A 21,830-nucleotide genomic window follows, 5' to 3' on the forward strand; every position below is an offset into this window, starting at 1 on the left:
TGTAATGAAATGGGCAGGAAAATACACACAAGAATGTAACATGCTCTGAAGGCAAGAGGCACAAAGATACACTTTATTTTCAAAATCTTAGGCAGTTAATGATTTGGAGATGTATTGCCAAGTTATACTCAGCAAATTTAGTAGTATGCCTCAATTTAATGGGCACAAAAGCTGTTTATTGTTGAATGAACAACAAGTATAATGTTAATTGGTCTCATACAATTAGGAGGTCACCAAGCCATGCTTGTTATAATTGGCATTGCCATAGCCAGGGGCTTATGTGACCTCAAGTGATGATTGGCCTGATGGAGTAAGCCAGGAATGTGTGTGCTTTGGGCTAGAGAGACTGACTAATCTGACTGTAAGGCCTCAAGGAGGGGGACAAGGAATCAAGCCACAGTGCTCACGGAGGGCATGGAGGACTCAGTTGAATGTACTCAGTCTCCATCCAGTTCATCACTCTCCAGGGGTTTGATCTGGAGCTGGGGATAGGAGGGAGGTGGGAGGGGCAAGGTGAAGCAGTGGAGCACCAGGAAAACACAATTGAAATATCAACGCAGAGGCATCCCCTAATAAGACGGGATCATAATTCCTCTGAAGGCCATCCAGTTTGAAGTAGATTCCCAGCTTGTATGGGGTGGGCTTGAACTTTCACACAGTCTTTAATTCCTGGTACTCAGCCATCCTAGAGCAAAGACTAATGGTGCTGCTTCTTTCAAAACACAGTTTTACCTCCACAAGGTTGTAGATTGATGATTGATTGTAATATCATTCCAAATACCAGGGTCATCTTTTCCCAAACATTTTTTAATGGATAATTAAGTTTAAGAAGAAAAAAGGGAGTTTACCTGGGTATGACATATTCTCAGAGATGCCAGAGAACACTCCTGACAATTAACAATCATTTATCAGTAGAAAATGTCTTTCCCTTAAGGTTCTGAAAGCAATAAGCTTCACTTTGCCAGTGTGCAAAAAGAGGGGAAGAATGAGGATTAAGGTCTTTGCGTCCTTGCTTTTCTCTGTCTTAGCCTATGATTGGTCCATTTGGTTTGTGTGTAGTACAGAGGAGTCACGAGTTGATCGCTCATGTTCACCAGTTGGTTTTCTCCCCCACATTCATGAATATTTAATATGAATTCACGAGGTTAGACATGAACTGTATGTCTAACCTCATCCAATCATCTTGCAAATGAACGCCACTAGCCACAGAGGAGACTAGGTGAGAGAGGGTCGATTTGCAGTACAAATCCATCATCACTGCTGGTGAAGCAACTCCAAGTACATGTAGCACGATTTTTCCACATGGAAACACAGTGCAATGCCAAGGACTTCCAGAACACTTGATTCACCACTCTCTAAAACAAAGAAATTAACTATCAGGGAGGCTGATATTTGTTGATTTGGGTGATATTTTTGTTTATCATTTAAAGCACACCAAACTATTAACAATCTGTTTTGCCAGAACAGATAAGAATTTAGAACCATAAATCTACTGCTGGCCATCAACGAAGTCAGTCCTCTTTTGTTACTTAATATCAGTATTTATTTTCTCCGCTAGAACTGCTTAGCTTGGGTGAATTCTAGCTGATAATTTCAGAAGGGTGAAAAGCTAACTAGAACTGGGCATTTTGCCCAGATAAATCTGATTCCAGTACTATGAAAGAAGCAGCAAGGGAAATAGAAAATCTTTGACAAAAATTGTTGATAATTGGCTAAGGATTGGGGAGGGAAACAGAAGATTTGGAGAGCTATGAAAGTTATTCTAATGTAGAAGAAAGATGCAAGGGAGGAACCAACGCCCTAAAGATTAACAACCTTCTCTTTAAATCTAAGAAAAATTATATATTTATATAATATATATAAGAAATTTATATACATATATGACTACAATAAAACTTCTGCTATCCCGAACTCTTAAGAAATAAGCCTTTCTAGAAACCTAAATTGCAGAAGCAAAATAGAAATCTTAAGTTTGAATCTCTGCTCTGTGTGACCTTGGGCAGGTCACTCATCAACCTACATTTCAGTGGCAACTCCTGCCTCATCCAAAAATTATGGATAATGAAACCATTATTCCACAGGGATGTTACTAGGATTAAATCAGAGGCTTGTAGATCTAATTTCCTAACCAAATAATAGATGTTTAAATACTGTTAAATATTTGCCTATTTTTATGCCAGTTAATTTTAGAATTTTAACAAATTTGTATGTGAAGTTATATAAAATATTACACACCTTCTCCTTAATCAGATTTCAATCAACATAATTTAATGTCTTTATTACTCAGGTTATCATTATTAATAGCCATTAATGGATGAGGCAGCAATAAAATAGCAATGCCTCAGCACTTGTTGAAATAGTTGCTACCTTCCAGGATTATACTGAAAAATAGGATTAATATCCAAAATAACTGTAAAATCTTCACCCAATGAGTCCATTTTATTCAAAAAGTTTCATAGATGAAGTAGAAAGAGTACTTTGCTGGGAACTAATTTATTGTCCTGTCACTAGAGAAAGGAAGAAAGGAAGAGAGAGGGAAAGAAGGAAGGAAGGAAGGAAGGTAGGAGGGAGGGAGGGAGGGAGGGAAGGAAGGAAGGAAAGGAAGGAAAGAAGAAAGAAAGAGGGAGGGAGGGAGGAAGAAAGGAAGGAAGAGAGAGAGGAAGAAAAAAAAAAAAAGAAAGAAAGAAGCCAGGAGTAAAGTAGCTCATCCTTATAGCAAACATGAATCTTGACCTTTTTTTTCCTATTTTACTCCATTTATGAGATTAAAGTATGGTTGGGGAAGACATAAAATAAGGTTTTAGGTCCACACAGATCAAGAAATAGCAGCAATTTGAACTTAACCACTACCTTTTCTTTACCATCAAATAATATTTACAAAGCATGCACAGTGTCCCACTCAGAACTAGTCAAGATATGGTTATTTTACTCTAAGCATTTACGGTCTGGAAATAAAAAGATTTATTTTGAAAATTCTGAACTTTTTAAAATCTGTGCATTATCATTAAGGATAGACAGTCTATTTTACAGATGGAGAAACAGAAAGAAAAAGAATTGATGCCATGGCCCTAGATCACAGAGGCAGTGACAGAATAAAAATAATTATTTTTATTTTTATTATTCTTATTTCAGGAATAATATTCCTATTTCAGTGCATTATCATCAAACACACCATCTGGTCAATGATGGCTTATTCCAAAGTAGTTCTGAATTATTCCCTAAATGTAAAGCAGCACAAATTAGAAAAGTTTAAGTGGTAATCTAAAGCATTTAAGGTACACAAAGTCTTTGCCCAGGAAAACACAGTGAAGTGACTCCATGTCGTGGTAAGTTATCAAATTATGGAAAGAACATTGCAGAGATTAAAATGTTGCATAAGAGAGAGAAAGCAGCATGAGTCAGGGGTTTGGGAAATATGAGTCAGACTGAAGGGCAGGAGCCAAAAACATAGAGAATGTGGGCCTAAGTAGGGACTTAATGGACACGACAGAGATGTGGACACAGTTGCCTCCATTAACTTTGAGAGAAAACCAAACATGCAGTTCCATAGACTGGGGATCATTGTGATAAAGAGGCTAGCAGTGAGAGCTGAGCGAAGATCAGCTGGATTATTTAATGCAATGAGGATGCCAAAGTCAGCAAGAGAGGGACCTACAATAGTATAAATCACTAGAAGGGAGAGTGTGGGCACATTTTTGAAAAATGAGGAAATCACCAAATATTGCCATTAGCTATTCTTAATGCATTAGAATGATGAAATGTGAGTTGATTTACGTGTTGTGATATTTTAGGAAGCACATTCTATTATTTTGTACTTTGGTAATGTTTCCATTAGGCTATGCCTACATAGTTCAGAGCTGCTTCCTGTGGTGTGCAATCCAAACTCTAATCGCACCTTTAAGGCCTTGAATTTTGCTCATGACTTGAGCTACCATTTTATGAGGGCCTTCAACCAGGCACTGCACCAGACTCCTCACACACAGCACCTCCAGCCTTGCTAACTCCAGCTGTCTGCCATTCTTCTCATGCAAACTGCTTTTGTCTTATCAGCTTTTTCTAATGTGATCTCCCTTCTGCCTAGAAATAGCCTCCTATTTCTGCCAATCCATGTACCTTACCTTCTTCAAAATGCAGCTCAAAATTCACCTCCTCAGGCCAGCCTTCCACCTCTGATGCTGCCATCTTCCTAGCTTTGCACTTCTCCACTCCATTGCTTTACAGCCATTTCCATTTACTGACATCTTGCTGTGTTTCTTACGTCTTGCCTGTTACTCTGCCTTGTAAATGTTTAGTTCCATGAGATAAAACACTGATCCTACTTTCTTTAAACTCTAGGCATCAGTTCTTAGCAAACAATTTTGATTCATTCATCCATTTATTGAACAAATATGTTTTGAAAACCCACCCTGTTTCTTGTACTCTGCAAGGTGCTAGGAATACAGAAAAAAGTAATACATAGACCCTGTCCTCAAAGAGCTTGGGTTCAGGGCCCAGGGAATGTGTTAACTGTCTGCCTAAAGAACCTAGTGAGCTTAACTGTCAAGGATAACTTACAGATAGTTTAAAAACAAAACAAAAGGGCTTCCCTGGTGGCGCAGTGGTTGAGAATCTGCCTGCGAATGCAGGGGACACGGGTTCGAGCCCTGGTCTGGGAAGATCCCACATGCCACAGAGCAACTGGGCCCGTGAGCCACAATTGCTGAGCCTGCGCGTCTGGAGCCTGTGCTCCGCAACAAGAGAGGCCGCGATAGTGAGATGCCCGCGCACCGCGATGAAGAGTGGCCCCCACTTGCCACAACTAGAGAAAGCCCTCGCACAGAAACGAAGACCCAACACAGCCATAAATAAATAAATAAATAAATTTAAAAAAAAAAAAAAAAAAAAAAGTAGATGAATTTAAAAAAAAAAAAAACAAAAACAAAACAAAAACTCCTCTCCCCAGAGTACTGTTTCCTAGATTATCAGGAAAACCATAGCTGATGTGAGTAGTTTCCATTATGAATAAAGAATTGCTTTTGCTAATACAGGTATTCCCACCACAGAGGACTTTCATAAACATACCTGGGAGAGCCAGGTCTTCTGGTGCATCTGCACAGAGATAGATATTCTGCTTTGAGTTTCTAACATAGTAGTATATTTTAGTGATTTTCTTATTACATGATATTTAAGATATAGAAATGCATACAAGTAGAAAAGATAAGCATAAAAGAGTTTAACAATGTAGGGCTTCCCTGGTGGCGCAGTGGTTGAGAATCTGCCTGCCAATGCAGGCGACACGGGTTCGAGCCCTGGTCTGGGAAGATCCCACATGCCGCGGAGCAGCTGGGCCCGTGAGCCACCAATTACGGAGCCTGCGCGTCTGGAGCCTATGCTCCGCAGCAAGAGAGGCCGCGATAGTGAGAGGCGCGGCGCGCGCACCGCGATGAAGAGTGGCCCCCGCTTGCCACAACTAGAGAAAGCCCTCGCACAGAAACAAAGACCCAACACAGCCATAAATTAATTAACTAATTAATTATTTTTAAAAAAGAGTTTAACAATGTAAAACAGTTCTTACATGATTTTGTATAGATGTGTGAATAAACAATAACAGGATCTCAAAGTACAACTTCCAAATTAATAAAACCGTGTTATTTAAATAAACCAATAAATTGATGGTATAATTGAAGATAGTTCAAAGAAATCCAGTCTATCTACACATCCTTCAGCATTAGATAACCTGCTAAGAGCAAAGAGGATAAATATTCTAAACTCGAATCGGAAAAGCCATAAATGAAAATGTAGTCTGTTCGTTTACTAGCAGATCCAGCTCAAGGTATAAGATGAAGCATCCATTCAACTCCTTTGGAATAATTTCTTGAAGGGGATTTCATGCAACTGTGTTTTATTGAATTTCAGGGAGGTTTCCCATCTGAAAGAATTAAAACTAAAAGTGAATCCAAGTAAGTAGAAAGTGTATTTAAAATACTACCACTCAGGGACTTCCCTGGTGGTCCAGTGGTAAAGAATCCACCTTCCAATGCAGGGGACACGGGTTAGATCCCTGGTCGGGGAACTAAGATCTCACATGCCACAGGGCAACTAAGCCCGCGTGCCACAACTATTGAGCTCGCGCAGCTCAACTAGAGAGGCCGCGTGCCGCAAACTGGAGAGCCCATGCACCCTGGAGCCTGCGTGCCACAGGTAGAGAAGAGAAAACCCATACACCGCAACTAGAGAGAAGCCCGAGCACCACAACAAAAGATCGTGTGTGCCGCAACTAAGACCCAATGCGGCCAATAAATAAAATAATTTTTTTGTAAAAAAAGCTTATTCTATAAAATAAATAAATAAAATAAAATACCACCATTCAATCCTAGGTGAGGTGAGTCCTGTTGCAGTTTTGTTTGTTATTGATAGAGAAAGGAGAAGAATATAGCGGCAGTAGAGACAGTGGTATTTTTTTTGGTTTTTTGTTTTTTTAGTAAATTACTTTAACTCACCTAATAGTTTTATTAAATAATCCTTCTTAGAAGGTAAGCAGACCTGGTTCTTAAAAAGGAATAAGTCCAGGGATCATGGCTTTTATGTTTGAAATCTATTTAATGATATATTAATTCCACTGGAAATGTTAGCCTATTAATCAAAGAGAGAACTAAACGACAAAAAAAAAAAAATAGGAAGGAAATCACATCAGGAATGCGATGGGGTGGAGGCAGTTTGCAGAGGGATGTCTCAGAAAGAAAAGCCACAGTCACTGGTGAAGCCTCCTTTAGAAAATGTAGCAGCCAGCCTGAGCCCTTGATCTTCTGCCAACATGTACCGAGGAAACTTGCCACATCTGAATCTCACATTGCCGTATCTCTCAGGGCTATTATCACTGCAAATGCTGGCAAATGTTCTTGACATAAAACAATATGAACTCTGCTGTCATTTCTGCATTAGCGGGTCATAAAGCTCTGAAGAAACCCCAGTAGACATGTTTTCATCAAGTGCATACGAGAAAATAATAAAAGACACAAAAAGAGCAGATAATTTCAAAGCAAGATTGCTGTATCTCTGCATAGTACCTGAAAAGGACAGAGTTGTAATCACCGATTTGAAAATAATAGTAATAATAATAAAAAATTTCAAAACAAAAATAAAAAACAATAACAAAAAATTCGCCAAAACTTTAAAACCAGATAATAAGAATTATGTAAGTAGATGCTTTTATAGGTTATTATCCAATAAACAGCCATACATCCCTCGAGTATTCTTTATCTCCCCTCCCTCCTTCTTTTGGAGAGAATCTCTTATCATTTCCACACCTAGCTAACTAAAGCCGATATCTGAGGACAACTCTCTTATAACCTGAGCTTCCTACATTATTACACTGGGTGTAATATTACTGGGTGTAATAATGTGCATTTATGTGCACAGTGCAGCAGTTATGTTTGAAAATAAAGAAAGATGAAAGGCAACACACCAGGGGCTACTCTCTGAGCTTCTTAAAGGGAAGGCAGGATTTAAGGAATAAATTCTAATTACCGATGATTCATTTTTGGTACTGATTTTTGCCCCACTATTTCTTCCAAAGCACCACCATGGGTCTGCCACAGTGATCATCTAAACACCCCTAAACCTTTCTCAGTTTTTATGCAAAATTTGTCATCTAGGAATTACAAATTGTAGATATTTTTTAATGAAGCTTAGAGTCTTCAGTTGTTGAAGAATGCCAAAATTTTATAATCCTTTCATCTGTGCTATTTAACCTCATAATATGAGAGATTTGATGAATGAAAAGGTGATGTGGATAAGGCAAAATTATATTTCACTTATAAATTACTGTAATATGAGAGACACACACAAGTGCCCATCATATTTTGATCTCAAAGAAATTTGTTATAACAAGTTCATATTATGACTGAATATTTTTTACTTTTCTGGAACTATAATCTACTTACTCCTTAAGGTACATTTAGTAAACTATTCCAAGAAGTGAAATGCTTTGGGAAAATATGTATTTTAAACTACACCCACCTATCTCTCCTAGAGGAATGTGATTAAATTGAATCCTTTTTATTTTGAAATTTGCAATGAAAAGTTTATACATTTATGTTGTGCTAAAGTTTACCAAAAAAAAAAAACCAGAAATAGAGAATGCATAATATTAAAGTTTGATTTTTACCTAGTTATTGGGCAGATTTTTAGAGATTAGTTACTAGAAATTATTTCAAATGTCATACATTGGATACATTGGGTGGAAAAGCAAGTATCATACAATTTATTTACATTTTAAAACACAAAAAACAATACTGTATACTCTAATGGGTGCATAACTGTATAATAAAAGTATAAAAAAGTCTCAGGGAAGGATTCACACCTACCAGGATGGTAATAGGTGGGTGGGTAAAGGGATGAGGATGGAGTAAGGCTTTAGGTACATCTCCAGTGTTTCACTTCTTAACAAAACAAAGTGAGCTGAGGCACGCATGGCAGAATGTTAGCATTTGTTAAATCTAAGTGGTACACACTGACATCTATGAAATTACTTTCTGAACACTTGAAATAATGTACCATTTTAAGCATTTCCAATATAACAGTATTACAGAGTAAAAACTTGGTTTCTTTAAGAAAAGTATGATGGCAAAATGGAGGAACTATCAACATCTTTACAACCGACTCAAACTATTTTTGTGCTGCATGTCTTTAACAGACATAGATGAGTGCACTGCAGGGACACACAACTGTAGAGCCGACCAAGTGTGCATCAATTTACGAGGTTCCTTCACCTGTCAGTGCCCTCCTGGGTACCAGAAGCGAGGAGAGCAGTGTGTAGGTAAGTACAAGAGTGCACTAAGCCAAGTCCTGTCTGGAGCATCTTAACTGTTTAAACCTCAGTCCTTTAAAACAAAGCACTCATCTTTATTTGGAGAATGATAGTGCTTATTTTTTCATTGACTACCAATCCATTTTCCACATTAAGAAAAAAACTAGCCTTAAGGTTGAGCATATTCTGGGTATCAAAGTGTTGGTTACATGTTAGACTAAGCAAAAGCAGAAATTTGGGGTGTGAATGAGACCACAAAAGCAACCGGGAAAATCATTTTAAATTAGTTATTTGGTACCCTAGCACTAAAACACTGGTGCTATGGGCTTCATTCACTGGTTGTAGCATAGCATAGCTTATAGGGCAAATGGTGAGGTTCAAGTCCCAGCTCTACCCCTAACTCACTTTGAGACCTTGGGCAAGTTACTTAAATACTCTGTGTCTCACTCTTTTCCTTTGTACTATGGAGATAATACCAGCCCCTATCTCAGGAGCTCATGTGCAGGAGTGCTTAGAATGGCTCCTGGTCCTGGGTTGTACAGCTGTGTGCCATCATTATGTAATGAGTTAACAGACTCGTACTAAACATTCTTTATGTGGCAAGTGGGTGCAGTGCTAGGGATGCAACACATGTGCCCTCCTTGAGAGCTCTACTTGAGCTCTCTGAGGACGGGGGCCAGGCCTGGTTTGTGTCATTGTTGTCTCCCCAGTCCCTGAAGAGTGCCCACCAAGTAGGTGCTCAATGCATGCTTTTTCAATGACAGGAAGAACACGATATGGGGAGGCCAACTGGCAAATGAGAAGTAAACTAAAGTGTTCTGGGCTCAATCTTGAGGCCCAGCACTAGGATGAAACTCTGTAATTGACTCCCTCTGTCCACTGATTTACATAACACCTCTTACCATAAGATCAGTGAAGAGTCCTTATTTTCTCTTAGGAACAGACTATAATGATGTGGGGACAGGCAACCCAGCATCAATTTTCACCTGAGAATGTGAGCTCTTGGTGTCAGGATGTCAACACTGAGCTCCTCATGGGCCCTGGCCCTGTTCTTCCTGCCATGGGGTTGTGCATAGGTGCTGGGGCTAGTGCCCAGCCTCTGAGGAAGGACCAGGGCTTGCACTGACTGAAGCTGTGACTTAAGAGAAAATTGTGTGGAAAACTCCACAGGCACCAAAGTTTTGCCCACTGTATTAGTCAGGAAAATAAACAATTGAGGGTATAAAAAGTATAGAAAAAGAACAAACCCAGCCTACTATGGGAAGAATCAAAGCGAATGGAACTTATGGTTAGAGCCCTTTATGGTATGGCAGGAGATGTCCTTCAATTCAGATCTAGGACTTCCCTGGTGGCCCAGTGGTTAAGACTCCATGCTTCCACTGCAGGGGGTGCAGGTTCAATCCCTGGTCATCCCTGGTAGGGGAAATAAGATCCCACATGCTACGTGGTGCAGCCAAGAATTAAAAAAAAAAATTCAGATCTAATCAGGTGGCTTCCTCACTGTTCCCCTCACCCATAGAACCAACACTACATTCCTCAACAGAGCATATAAAGTCTTCCTCCATCTAGTCCTTGCGCAGCTCTATTGTATCAACAGCCCTCTCCTGCCAAAATAATTACACTCCAGCTTTGTCCCACTAGTTATAGTTCCCCAATACATCACACAGTGTCACACTTCGGTGCCTCTACCAGAGACATGCAGTCCTAACAAACTCCTGTTCAACTCTCAAATTCTAGCTCAAGGTCACTTCCTCTGGGAGGTCTTCCATGATATACCCAAATATAATTAGTCACTCCCTCCTATATTCTAGTAATTCTCAAACTCTGATGGATCCTTTGTAAATTTCCAACCTGTTATAGATCAATACTTATGTAGAGTACAGTAAGAATGTTGCAGTAACACCAAATTGTTATTCCTAAACACTTGCTCCCAATTTCTGTACTTATTCATTGCGGACTGGTCCAAATAGTCCGTGGACCAGTAGTGGTCAGCATGTCACACTTTGAGTAGAATGGTGCTCCCTCTCTCCCTTGTACACTTTTCTATTTTGATCTTATAATTCCATGCATTAATTTGTTTTCATGCCTGTTTTCCATACAAGACAGGGGTAGAATATATATATGATTATCATCGTTATAAACCTACATTACCAAACACAATGATAGCAAATAACAATGGTTCAATGAATGTTTACTGGTTGAGAAGACATGCATTATTTATTCATCAAATATTTAGTGAGGGCTGACTGTGCGCCAAGTTCTAGGTATTGGGCCATCGTAGTAAACAAACAGATTTTACAGAATCGCAGCCCATGGAACTATTAGAAAGTACCACTTACATAATTTAGCTATTGATATTGGCACCTGGCTGTAACACTAGGTACTAGGAAGAACTGTGCTAAAATTACTCTTAATTAGTATGAACTTTCCATTCATTCAGCTAATGTTTATTGAGCACCTACTATGCCAGACCCTGTTCCAGGTATTAAGCACACAACAGTGAACAGACAAAAAATACTTTACCTCTACCTCAAGAGGAGGAAATGGGTCTTATTTGCCTTGCATTATAGGGAGGGACACAGACAAGAAGCAAATAAACACATAATACAATGTCAAGGAGTGTCACTGGCTACAAAGAAATATAAAGCAGGATAAGGGGGTAGATGGGGCAGAAGAAGTTATTTTATATGGATGGACAGAGATGGCCTCCCTGAGGTGACAATTTGATCAGACACCTAAATAAATTAGGAGGGAAGCCATGTGAACATCATTACTGTTTATTTCAATATTCAAGTTAAATCAAATATATTTTGCAGCTTATTCATAATAGCTCCCAATTTTTTTTTTTTTTTTTGCCTGTTTTGTGCAAGGAAGTTCACCGAAACCATCTCATGTAAGCCTCCCAACAATCCTGCCACATTGCTGATTATTACTCACAGAAGAGGAAATGGAAGCTCTGAGAGGTTAAGACCAAGCTAGTAAATGCCAGAACGAAGATTCAAACTCAGATTACCTTGCAGCCACTTGAGCACACTGTCTTCCACACTTTTAGTTATTAAAGTACTGGAAGGGTTCAGCATAAAGTTTTGTTTTGTTTCATTTTTTCCATGAGATAGTCACTCCATAGTATTACAGTGATTGTGAATAATAGTTATTTTAAATTACACATGCCATATTGGAGTTGTCACAAAGTGTAGAATCATCAATTAATGGAATTCTATTATGCTTTTAAAATATTAATCCTACTTTGCAAGTTCCCAATTGAGCATTTTATAGTTGGAAATATTTATACGAGAAGGACACAGGCTGGAACACATCATCAATGTGTCAGAAGGGCACTCTCAAGAAGTAACTTGTTTAGCGTCCCATTCCTTCCATAGCGTTCTTTCACTTGATTCTCACAGAAACTTCATAAGATACACACGCAGCATTACTATCCACATTTTACAGAAGAAAAAAACCTAGATACTGAACATTTAAGTGACTTCGCCAAGGTCACCAGCTGAGCAACAGCCCGTACCTCCTTTTATTAGTTTTACGCTACATCACTCAATTCTTCCATAGTTCTTTTCTACTTCTGTCATTATAAATAAGCTTTTAGATTCCCAGCCTGACATTCTCACTTATGTGTGAAATAGTTTTAATTACTTTTCCCTCTTTAAATCTCAACCAACCCAACCAGGTTTATGAAGTCTTTGTTCTTAACATCTCATTTAACTGCAGAGGGGAGACCAAAGTGTATTTAAAGCACAGATACCCTAATTTTTTAAAAAGAAAAATAATTACTTTTAAAAGGATGTCTCTAGATAGGTTTTCTAGATAATGCTCTGCTGAGAACTTGAGATTAAACAGCTCAATAATAGTAATTTGGATAGTCAATAATTTGGTTCTCTTTGTGTATGCTTGATAACCTAGATATAGACGAATGTACCATCCCTCCATATTGCCACCAAAGATGCGTGAACACACCAGGATCATTTTATTGCCAGTGCAGTCCTGGGTTTCAATTGGCAGCAAACAACTATACCTGCGTAGGTAAGACTTCTGGAAACAGTCATCCTGACTGATTTCTGTCTTCCCAAGCCACAGTGCAGTACTTCCAGTTTTCTATGTTCTTGAATGAACTGGTTTCCATCAACTTCCCTGCATAAAGCTGAAAAGACAGTAACCAATCTGGTTTTTTAAAACACATCAAGATGTGAATGGAAAAAAATTTTAACCTTGGTTTTAGTTCTCTTCTGTGAGTGTATCAAAAAAAAAATTTTTTAACTACAGATCAATTGATATACACACACCAATTAGTCAAGAGTGTGTGATATAAACGCTGAAGGTGCCAAAGGGGTTACTGCAAGTTCAAATACATAAACTTGCCGCTGAAAGTGCATCTGATTTTTACATGCTTCTTCTGCCCTTTCAGAATGCAATGTCACGGCACACAATTTTAAGATTGGCATGACATGGAAAGAATCTAGTGCAGGAAAAATGCCTTTTCACAATATTTTCAGTGCCTTAGAGCATTGCAAAACTCTGTATGGGTCTCAAAGGCTTATGTTATAATTGTAATGGAATTTAACAGGACCCATTTAAAAAGTACTAAATAGCACAGATAAATCTTCACTACAGCATGCTGAGAGACCGTATTAGTATGTGTCTTATATCAATTATTTATAGACTTGGCATTTTGCATCTGAACAACAATACAAGAAAATAGATACTGGAATGTATATTTATTAGAATCATTAAATTCTTTTGGAAAGATTCATCAAACACCAAACTAACTGTCATTCCCAGAAAAAAAAATATTCTGGTATTTTTAAAAGAAGTATATGACAGATGTTTGAAGTTGTTCCAACAAATATGAAACCTGAATGGATGTTCTCCAGTGAGCTTCTGCAGAGCAAAGAATCCAGCTAGGGAATTACTCACTTATCATAGGATGACATAGGTACAAAAGAGCAAGGCTATGTTTAAAGACATAGATATATAAATGTGTATAACCTTGCCTTTCAGACATAAATGAATGTGATGCCAGCAATCAATGTGCTCAGCAATGCTACAACATTCTTGGTTCATTCATCTGTCAGTGCAATCAAGGATATGAGCTAAGCAGTGACAGGCTCAACTGTGAAGGTAAAATATTGTCCAAATAATTAGTAATCATGGTCCAATTCCTGTGATTGCTGTTGCTTTAATCCAAGTATGTACCTGTTTATGAAAGCAAATTTTTATCCATGGAAATTCCGTTCTAAAATCCAGTTAATCTAGTTCAATTATAACATTGACTTTTTAGTATGTTTTCAAAAGAAAGGAGAAGAAACAAAATAATTGAAATATTAGATGTAGGCTGGGTCTGATAATTAGCAAGGGTGCTCTAGTGTCTTGTTTCTCAAGTGTGATGCAACGGCTAGCAGCAGTGGCACCTCCTGGGAGTCTGTGAGAATTGTAGAATCTCAGGCCCCAGCCCAGACCTACTGAGTCAGATTCTGCATCTAATGAGAACTCCAGGTGACTGGCATGCACGTTTAAGTTCAAAAATGGCTGATTGCATGTCAAGAACATTAGAAGAGAAACCAAGAGACCTGGCCCCTAGTCATGCCTGCCACTGTGTAATTCAAAAGCCATAAGACATCCTGAGGGGGATGCCATTGACACTTCATGCTCCCGACTTCCTCACAAACGCTCCCACCTTTACTTGGGACAGCACCATTGAGAAATGCAAAGCATTCTGCCAGGGCATCACCTCTAGAAGCTAGCACAGGGATGGAACTTGGAGTTCAAAACTCAGATGAACTTGGGAGCAGAGCCACCCAATTTCTGAGAAGGCAAATATGAATCTGCATCACTGGGTGGGTCTGCCAAGCACAACATGAGGATCATCAACCACAAGCCAATTCATTCAGTCTGCTCAGCTAGTATGGTTAGTTCCAGGATTCGCCAAACTGTCAGCAATAAGTGAGTAAAACTGATGGTAAGAAAAACTCTCTGTGCTGTGAAGCTCTATGGGAAATGAGCTGATATTGTTAGAATTTGCACTTGAGCTTCTTATAAAGTATTGTATTTCTGTTTCAGAGTATGCAGTGTTAAAAAAAATTACCAAAATAGTGACATGTAAGTTTTCAACTCTGTCTTATTGCTCTTGTCTGGTTCAACAGACATTGATGAATGCAGAACCTCGAGCTACCTGTGTCAATATCAATGTGTCAATGAGCCTGGGAAATTCTCTTGTATGTGCCCCCAGGGATATCAAGTGGTGAGAAGTAGAACATGTCAGGGTAAGTTTATTGTTTTCATATCTGTTAAGTTTTAACCAGGAAAAGCAGGGAGGAAGTTGTAAGATTCTCTATCACAGACTTTCATTTTTTACAATTTGAGCTCTTTTTTTTCCCCTGTTGATCATGAGACATGCACATCTCATAAAAAGGATATTCAGTGTTAACTCTCTTTGAAATTTAAAGTAATCATTTTTCTTTCTTAAAATAAATAATTTTAATAAAATATTGGTATGCCTTCTATATAGCCTACATAATCCCTATGATATATATCCTCTAATCATCCACCAGAAAAGATTCAATTATTAAAATATTTCACCATGAGTTTCAGTGTAGAGCATAAGCTTAATGTGTGGTTAGGTGCACCTCAAACTGATCTGAATTCTCTAAAACACCAGGAGTATAAATTGGATAGTAATTTAAGTGTTGAGAAAATCAGCTTCATGTGTATTAAAAAGTGCTTGAATACTTCAGTAAAAAAAACTATTAATCCAAAAATAGCTAATGTCTTTGGGTCCAGTTTTAAAATAAATGTTCAGGTGATTTTCACAGCTACATGTTGGTGGAAGAAGTGGTTCTCTACATGGTATGATTTCAGAGTCTCTTTGAAAGATTTGAAAATGTGCACCCTCTCCTCCCTACCTCCTGCATGTAGCTTAAAATTTCTTTAACAGGCAAAAGACTATTCAGGTAAAACTAAAACTAGATAATCCTGGAAAAATTGGTATAAACACAGGTTTACATAAAGCAGTGAGAGAGCAAAAAAAAAAAATGACTGAACTTGAAGACACAAAATCTGTTGGAGACCTAGCTGTATGGCATTCTATCTATACAATTTGAACAAATTATCAAACTTCTCTGAGCCTCAACTTTCTCATTTGGAAAAGAGAGTTGAGGGAATGAAATGGAATAACATACAGAAAAATTATTTATAAACTATAAAGCCTGTAAAGTTCAAGATGTTTTTATGAAATTTACCCAGCAATATAAATGACTAGTAGCAAATCTTCTCTAGAAGAAGGGCAGTAAAATATTAAGAAAGGAAAAGATCAAGGAAAGGAGACACTCAGGATTCTCAGTCTATATCATGATTTTACAAGGGAAATATTAATTCACAGGAACATCCATGACCTGAGATTTTATAGCGTGCATGTGATCATTCAACTAGAATCCAACCACTAAATATGAGCATAATCAGAATGTAGTTCATTGCACAATAAACATCTTTCTACCCCTTTCCATGTTACTAGAGACTCTGTAATGTTAATTGTGGAGAAACATTGCATTCCAATGGTTTTACTTTCTGAACCCTAACTGAGACTTTTAACATGAATATTACATGCAGGAAAATGTTAGCCAGTGGGATACCTTAACCAATTTCCCTGGAGTCCTGAAACAAATGTCTATGTGTTTCTGATCATAAATGGATTTGACACCCAGCAAAAGACAGAAACAAGTTAACATTCAGTGGAATCTTACCAGCCTACTCTATTTATATCTGTTATAACGAAAGGTGAAAATGCAATGGAATTGCAAATAGGAGATTCATTAGTGTTACATCTTGAAGAATGTTTGGTTAAACCAAAACATTTTTTGTGAAAGAGACTTACCATTCTTTTAGGGTACAAAACAATTGGTTTCCCCCACTGAAACCATTCCTTCCCAGCCCTGTCTACAGGTTAAAGTAAAACCAAAAGAGTCTGGATTCTTACCTTCCCCCAAAAGGTTTATTTTAGGGATGAAATAACTGTTCTCATTTCCACAGTCTTGCAAAAATTAAAACTCTGTGTGTGTGTGTGTGGTGGCAGGTTGTGGGGAGGGGAGAGGGACAGCAGGGAAGGAAAGAAACAGAGGGAGAATACACAGATACACAGACACACATTCATCAAATATTTTAATACTATTAATCACTTCTGAAAAACCTTCCAAAATGGTTAAGGAGTTGATTATGCTAGGCTCTAAATTACTGGAAGTAATAAATAAAATTATCACATAAAGTTTCCTTTTGCTGCTGTTGAACTCCATATAACAAACCAGTCTTCACTTTCCCTGTAGCTAAACAGCATCTTTATTTTTCAAAAAAGTGAAAAATATTGAAAGGACAAGTCAGTTGTGATTTCTTCTGAGGAATCTAAGTTCTTTCTTTAGCCATAGCCAGTCCAAAAGAAGATACTTTTTGTAACTGACTCTTGGAAACTGCATAGCTTTTCCAGTCTCCTCTTGGGTTCCAGATAGCTTTTGCCAGTTTGGAAGCTAAAAGAAAATTTTTTCTCCAAAGACAAGGAATGGAATTACTCTCATTTAGAGGATGCAATACCTTGCAGTGGAGAGATGCCTGTCACTAACTATATGAACTTGGGTCAGCCACTTAACCCTTATTTGTTTTCCCTTCATGCCAAATAGAGATAATATATTTCTCACCATCTCCATAGGGTTTGTGTGAAGAGCAACTTGGTTCAATTTAATATTTCTTAAAATCTAGGTGCCCCCAGTGCGCTCATGCTAGGTGATACAGGGATAGAAAGATGTGCACAATAGCCTTTGCCCTCCAGGAGCTTACAAGCTAATAGAAGGATTAAGACAAACATGCAGATTTCAATAATGCAAAGCAAAAGGCAATAAAGGTCCCAAAAGAGGAACGTGAGATATAAGAATTCAGAGAGAAGAAAGAGATCATATCCCAGCAACTAGGCAATGACTACCTGTAAATTAATGAATGGAAATATCTGATGGTGGGGAAGGAATGATTCAGAAAAGGCTTATATTGGATAAAATCTAATCACTATTCAAATGTAAAGGGAGACAAACATACATAGGGATGTGGATATTAATATAATTTTCATTGTCATAAATGTAATGGTTCTCTAGCATTGTAAACTCTTCTCTCAGATGTCATCTGGGAACTCCTAATTCCCAAATCTAAATTCAGTCTTTGTCCATCCTGGCCTTCCCACAACCCTCCTTCCCGGGACCCTCTCTAGCTCTGACCTCCTTGCACTGCCTTTTCCTGGGTTGCCTCTCACCGCTGACACTGACAGTCCCTTCCTTAATTCCCCTTCTTCCCCATGGTCTTTAAATAGCCATGCTCTACATGGTAGGATACTTCATAGCTTCATTTCTTTTGCTGTGAACCGCTTCCTATGGACAGTGTAATCCACTCCCAGAACATTAACTATCCAGCAGCATGCTACAGCTTACTGCAACCACATTCCAGCCTTTCCCTCTCTCCCAAGCCCCTGAGCCTGACAATAAACTTCCATCTCCATAGTTTTTGTTTGCTGCTTTCTCAGCCTGGAAGGCCCTCCCCACTGCAATCTGAAAATCCCATCTAACCACCACCCTTTTCAAGGCCAAGGTGAGAGGCCTCCTCCTTCTTTCAGCCTTCCTTAATTCCCCAGAGGGCAAGAAATAGTGTCTTTCATTTTTATTTAAGCAAAGTCAATGGCAAGCATTTGGCTTTGAATTCAACAGATGAATAATAGGTGCTTGATAAAGTACCATGAAATGACACATATTAATCTGTCGAGAATGGCTCCACTTCATCTGTCGTGAATTAATGCAATGAACCCAGGTCCCACCAAGTCTTGTGTCTAAAAGCAAATTAAACACAGTCCAGATTCTTATACACCTCCTTCCAGTGGCAAACTGGAATCTGCCACTTACGCAATTTACTTATATCAGTAAACTCTTCGACTCTACATCTCTACAGATATAAATGAGTGTGAGACCACAAATGAATGTCGGGAAGATGAAATGTGTTGGAATTATCATGGCGGCTTCCGTTGTTACCCACGAAATCCTTGTCAAGAGCCTTACATTCTAACATCAGAGAAGTAAGAAAAATCAGACCTTTTGAAACTGAGAATCTTCTGGTTTTACCAAGCCTAACTAACACTTTTGTTTGTCTCTGCAGCCGATGTGTTTGCCCAGTCTCAAATGCGCTGTGCCGAGAACTTCCCCAATCCATAGTCTACAAATACATGAGCATCCGATCTGATAGGTCTGTGCCATCTGACATCTTCCAGATACAGGCCACAACCATTTATCCCAACACTATCAATACTTTTCGGATTAAATCTGGAAATGAAAATAGAGAGTTCTACCTAAGAGTAAGTATCCTGAGGGCAGCCTTAGCTGTTGAGAAAGTTCCAAGTTTGTTGTTGTTGTTTGGTAGTAATTCACATAGAAAGAAAGCTAACAGTTAAAGAGTTTTTATGTGCAAGCATTGTGTAAGTCCTTCCAGTGTTCATTATCTCATTTAATCCTCTTGGTAATGCTTGGTCAGATTAATATTTATCTCCATATTTTATAGAAAAAAAAAGTAAGACTCAGGGAGATGAAGTAGCTTCTCTAAAGTCACTCAGATAAAAGTTGTACACTCTAACAGAGTTGTGTGTGACCACCAAAACACAAGCCTACACACACACACACACACACACACACACACACACCTCAAATAGATACCACAAATCAGTGATAGCTATTTAATTGTACATAGAAAAAATAATTCCTGGAGAGCTTTTCAAAAACGCTGAATTCCTTATTGTTACATTCGCAAGATTATTTACATCTGCACCAAAACTAAGACCCAGAAGTATCTGAGAAGTGACCCCAACTCCCCACCCCCCGCACCATGTGTACAACAGATAGTTGTACCATTCTTGCAAATTTCCAGGCAGGCAATGTGAGGTCACGTTTATGTTTTCTCTTTCTTTCATTGCCTATACGAAATCTTTCTCTGAATTCTGCCATTTCTCTCTCCACAGTGTCCCCTGGGTTATCTTTGTGTCCTTGTGTCTCTGCCTCTCTTCCTTTAAACTGGCTCTTAGCACCTCTCTAATCCCTCCAAGGGCTTCCCAGCAGATCTCCCTGACTCCAGTGCCTCAGCCTTCCAGTCCCCCCTGCAAAATCTTAGCAAGTTCATTTTAGGTTAAAATTCCGACATATTTCAAATACGGCTCACCACTTCATGTGAAAATGATGGCACCCCACCAAGCAGTTTGCAGGGTTACGGTAAGTCTTTCACGCTAAGGATGTTATTCATCCAGTTCCAGTTTTCTCAAAACTCCTTTGGGCACTCTTCATTTTTAATCAGATTTTAAGGTCAATATTTCATTTTGAGAATATGAAAAGTAAATTGGGAAATTCATCCTCGTGGTAAAGTTTACAGATTTTTAATGTTTACTCGTTTATCCTGTTCTTTGATATATTAAGTTCCCTTCCAGCTCCAGAATTATGTGACTCTGTTTCTTTGCCAGTAAATTAGAAATGATTAATCTCTCATGACCAACTTCTGAAGAGAAAAACCCAACCCAAAATACAATCTATTACTATTCTTTTTTCTAATAACTAAAAATAAACGTCTTTAACATTTGATGCTTTAAATTTGAGATATACTAGATATTTGTAAGAAGTTTACTCTAAATGAATTTCACACAGTTCAGATAATAACAATTTAATAATTTTAGCCCAAAGAAATAACATTATTTGTAACCCATGGCAGTCAAATAGGTTCATCTCAAAATCATCTTTAAAAATAATTTTCCATTTTGAACTCTTATCCAAAATTTAAGAAAGTAAAATTTCCTAGCAGAATCAACAAAGAGTTAAGCAAAGTACCTGCACGGGTTTTTTTTTGAAATAAACATGGCACTTTTAAAGTTTTATGATTCATATCAGTGAACTTATTGACTTGATATTTTCAGATATAAATACAGTGTTTTTCTCAAGTAAAATCCTTTCTTATGAATGATATAAAACATTGCCAATTTTGATAATCCCAGAATTAAATACTACTATTTGAAAGCAAAAAAGCATTTAAAATAAGAAGATATTTCAAGACTATTTATTATCACATAATTCAAAAAATAGTTGGACCAAATCCTACGAAATTTCTCCAATGAAGTTCCACTTGCGCAGAGGGCATTTAATCATAAGACTCCATCAGGAGGCCTTAATTAAGCACCTATTATATACTCAGCTTCATGCTAGGTGCATGTAATACACAGTTCCTTACACTTCAAAGAGCTTTAAATACTACTTTGTGGCATAGTTAACATCTATGAGAAAAGCAGAGGACAAATTTGTGTTTAACTCCATGCTCCAAGACATCAAAGAATTAATGTGGGCTGCAATAGTCAAAGAATGTTTCTTGAGAAACATGAGGCTGGACCTTATCCTTGAAAGGATCTGTGGGATATAGGATTTTATTTATATTCCTTTTGGGACAATACTGAGAAAATCTTCTTCCCTAGAAAAGGGAACATATTAGAAAGAAGTAATACATGAAATTAAAGGTAGAATACCATCCTCCACCCACACCGACCAATATCTATCCTTCCTTACTGAGACTTATTTTTCTTCACAGCCCTTATCACCACGTTGCATAGTATTTATTTGTCCGTGTCACCTACTACCTACTAGAGTGTGAGTGCAATAAACAGAGACATTACCTGTCTGTTCACTCTTGTATGCACAGCACATAGAATGAATGGTACCTGGCACATTGCAGGTGCTCAAAAAATATTTTTAAATGAATAAATTAATTCAATCAACATCTTGAGGGTATCACTGTTACCTATAAGAGGCAAGCACCATGCTAGGTTCTAGAGACATAGCAGTGAATAAAACCAAGCCAATTCCTGCTCCAGCGGGGCTTATAGTTGAGACATCGAACAAGTGTTCACAAGTATGCTGAACGTTACAACTGAGCACTTCAAATTGTTCATGTGTACACCACAAGTTAACCCCTAACCAAGACAGCAGTAGTCTGG

The 21,830-nt window shown here is 38.1% G+C and overlaps 1 protein-coding gene and 1 long non-coding RNA gene across 6 annotated transcripts in view; one reads left to right on the top strand and one right to left on the bottom strand.

Annotated features, from left to right (window-relative positions):
- The window catches only part of EFEMP1 (EGF containing fibulin extracellular matrix protein 1), a 69,332-nt gene that overhangs the window by 43,530 nt on the left and 3,972 nt on the right, over positions 1-21,830 (top strand). For 4 of the 5 annotated variants that reach the window (XM_036872489.1, XM_036872493.1, XM_036872490.1 and 1 more), the window contains 6 exons: positions 8,675-8,797; positions 12,704-12,823; positions 13,799-13,918; positions 14,941-15,060; positions 18,767-18,890; positions 18,971-19,166. In XM_036872489.1, coding sequence (XP_036728384.1) covers positions 8,675-8,797; positions 12,704-12,823; positions 13,799-13,918; positions 14,941-15,060; positions 18,767-18,890; positions 18,971-19,166 — 803 coding nt within the window. The remainder of the gene's footprint in view (positions 1-8,674; positions 8,798-12,703; positions 12,824-13,798; positions 13,919-14,940; positions 15,061-18,766; positions 18,891-18,970; positions 19,167-21,830) is intronic. The other variant, XM_036872494.1, reaches the window with a different exon arrangement.
- Positions 1-21,830, bottom strand: part of LOC118905739 — a 203,463-nt gene that overhangs the window by 9,723 nt on the left and 171,910 nt on the right. The window lies entirely within an intron of this gene.

The sequence above is a fragment of the Balaenoptera musculus genome, chromosome 13 (assembly GCF_009873245.2).
Source record: "Balaenoptera musculus isolate JJ_BM4_2016_0621 chromosome 13, mBalMus1.pri.v3, whole genome shotgun sequence".
In the NCBI taxonomy this organism is placed as follows: Eukaryota; Metazoa; Chordata; class Mammalia; order Artiodactyla; family Balaenopteridae; genus Balaenoptera; species Balaenoptera musculus.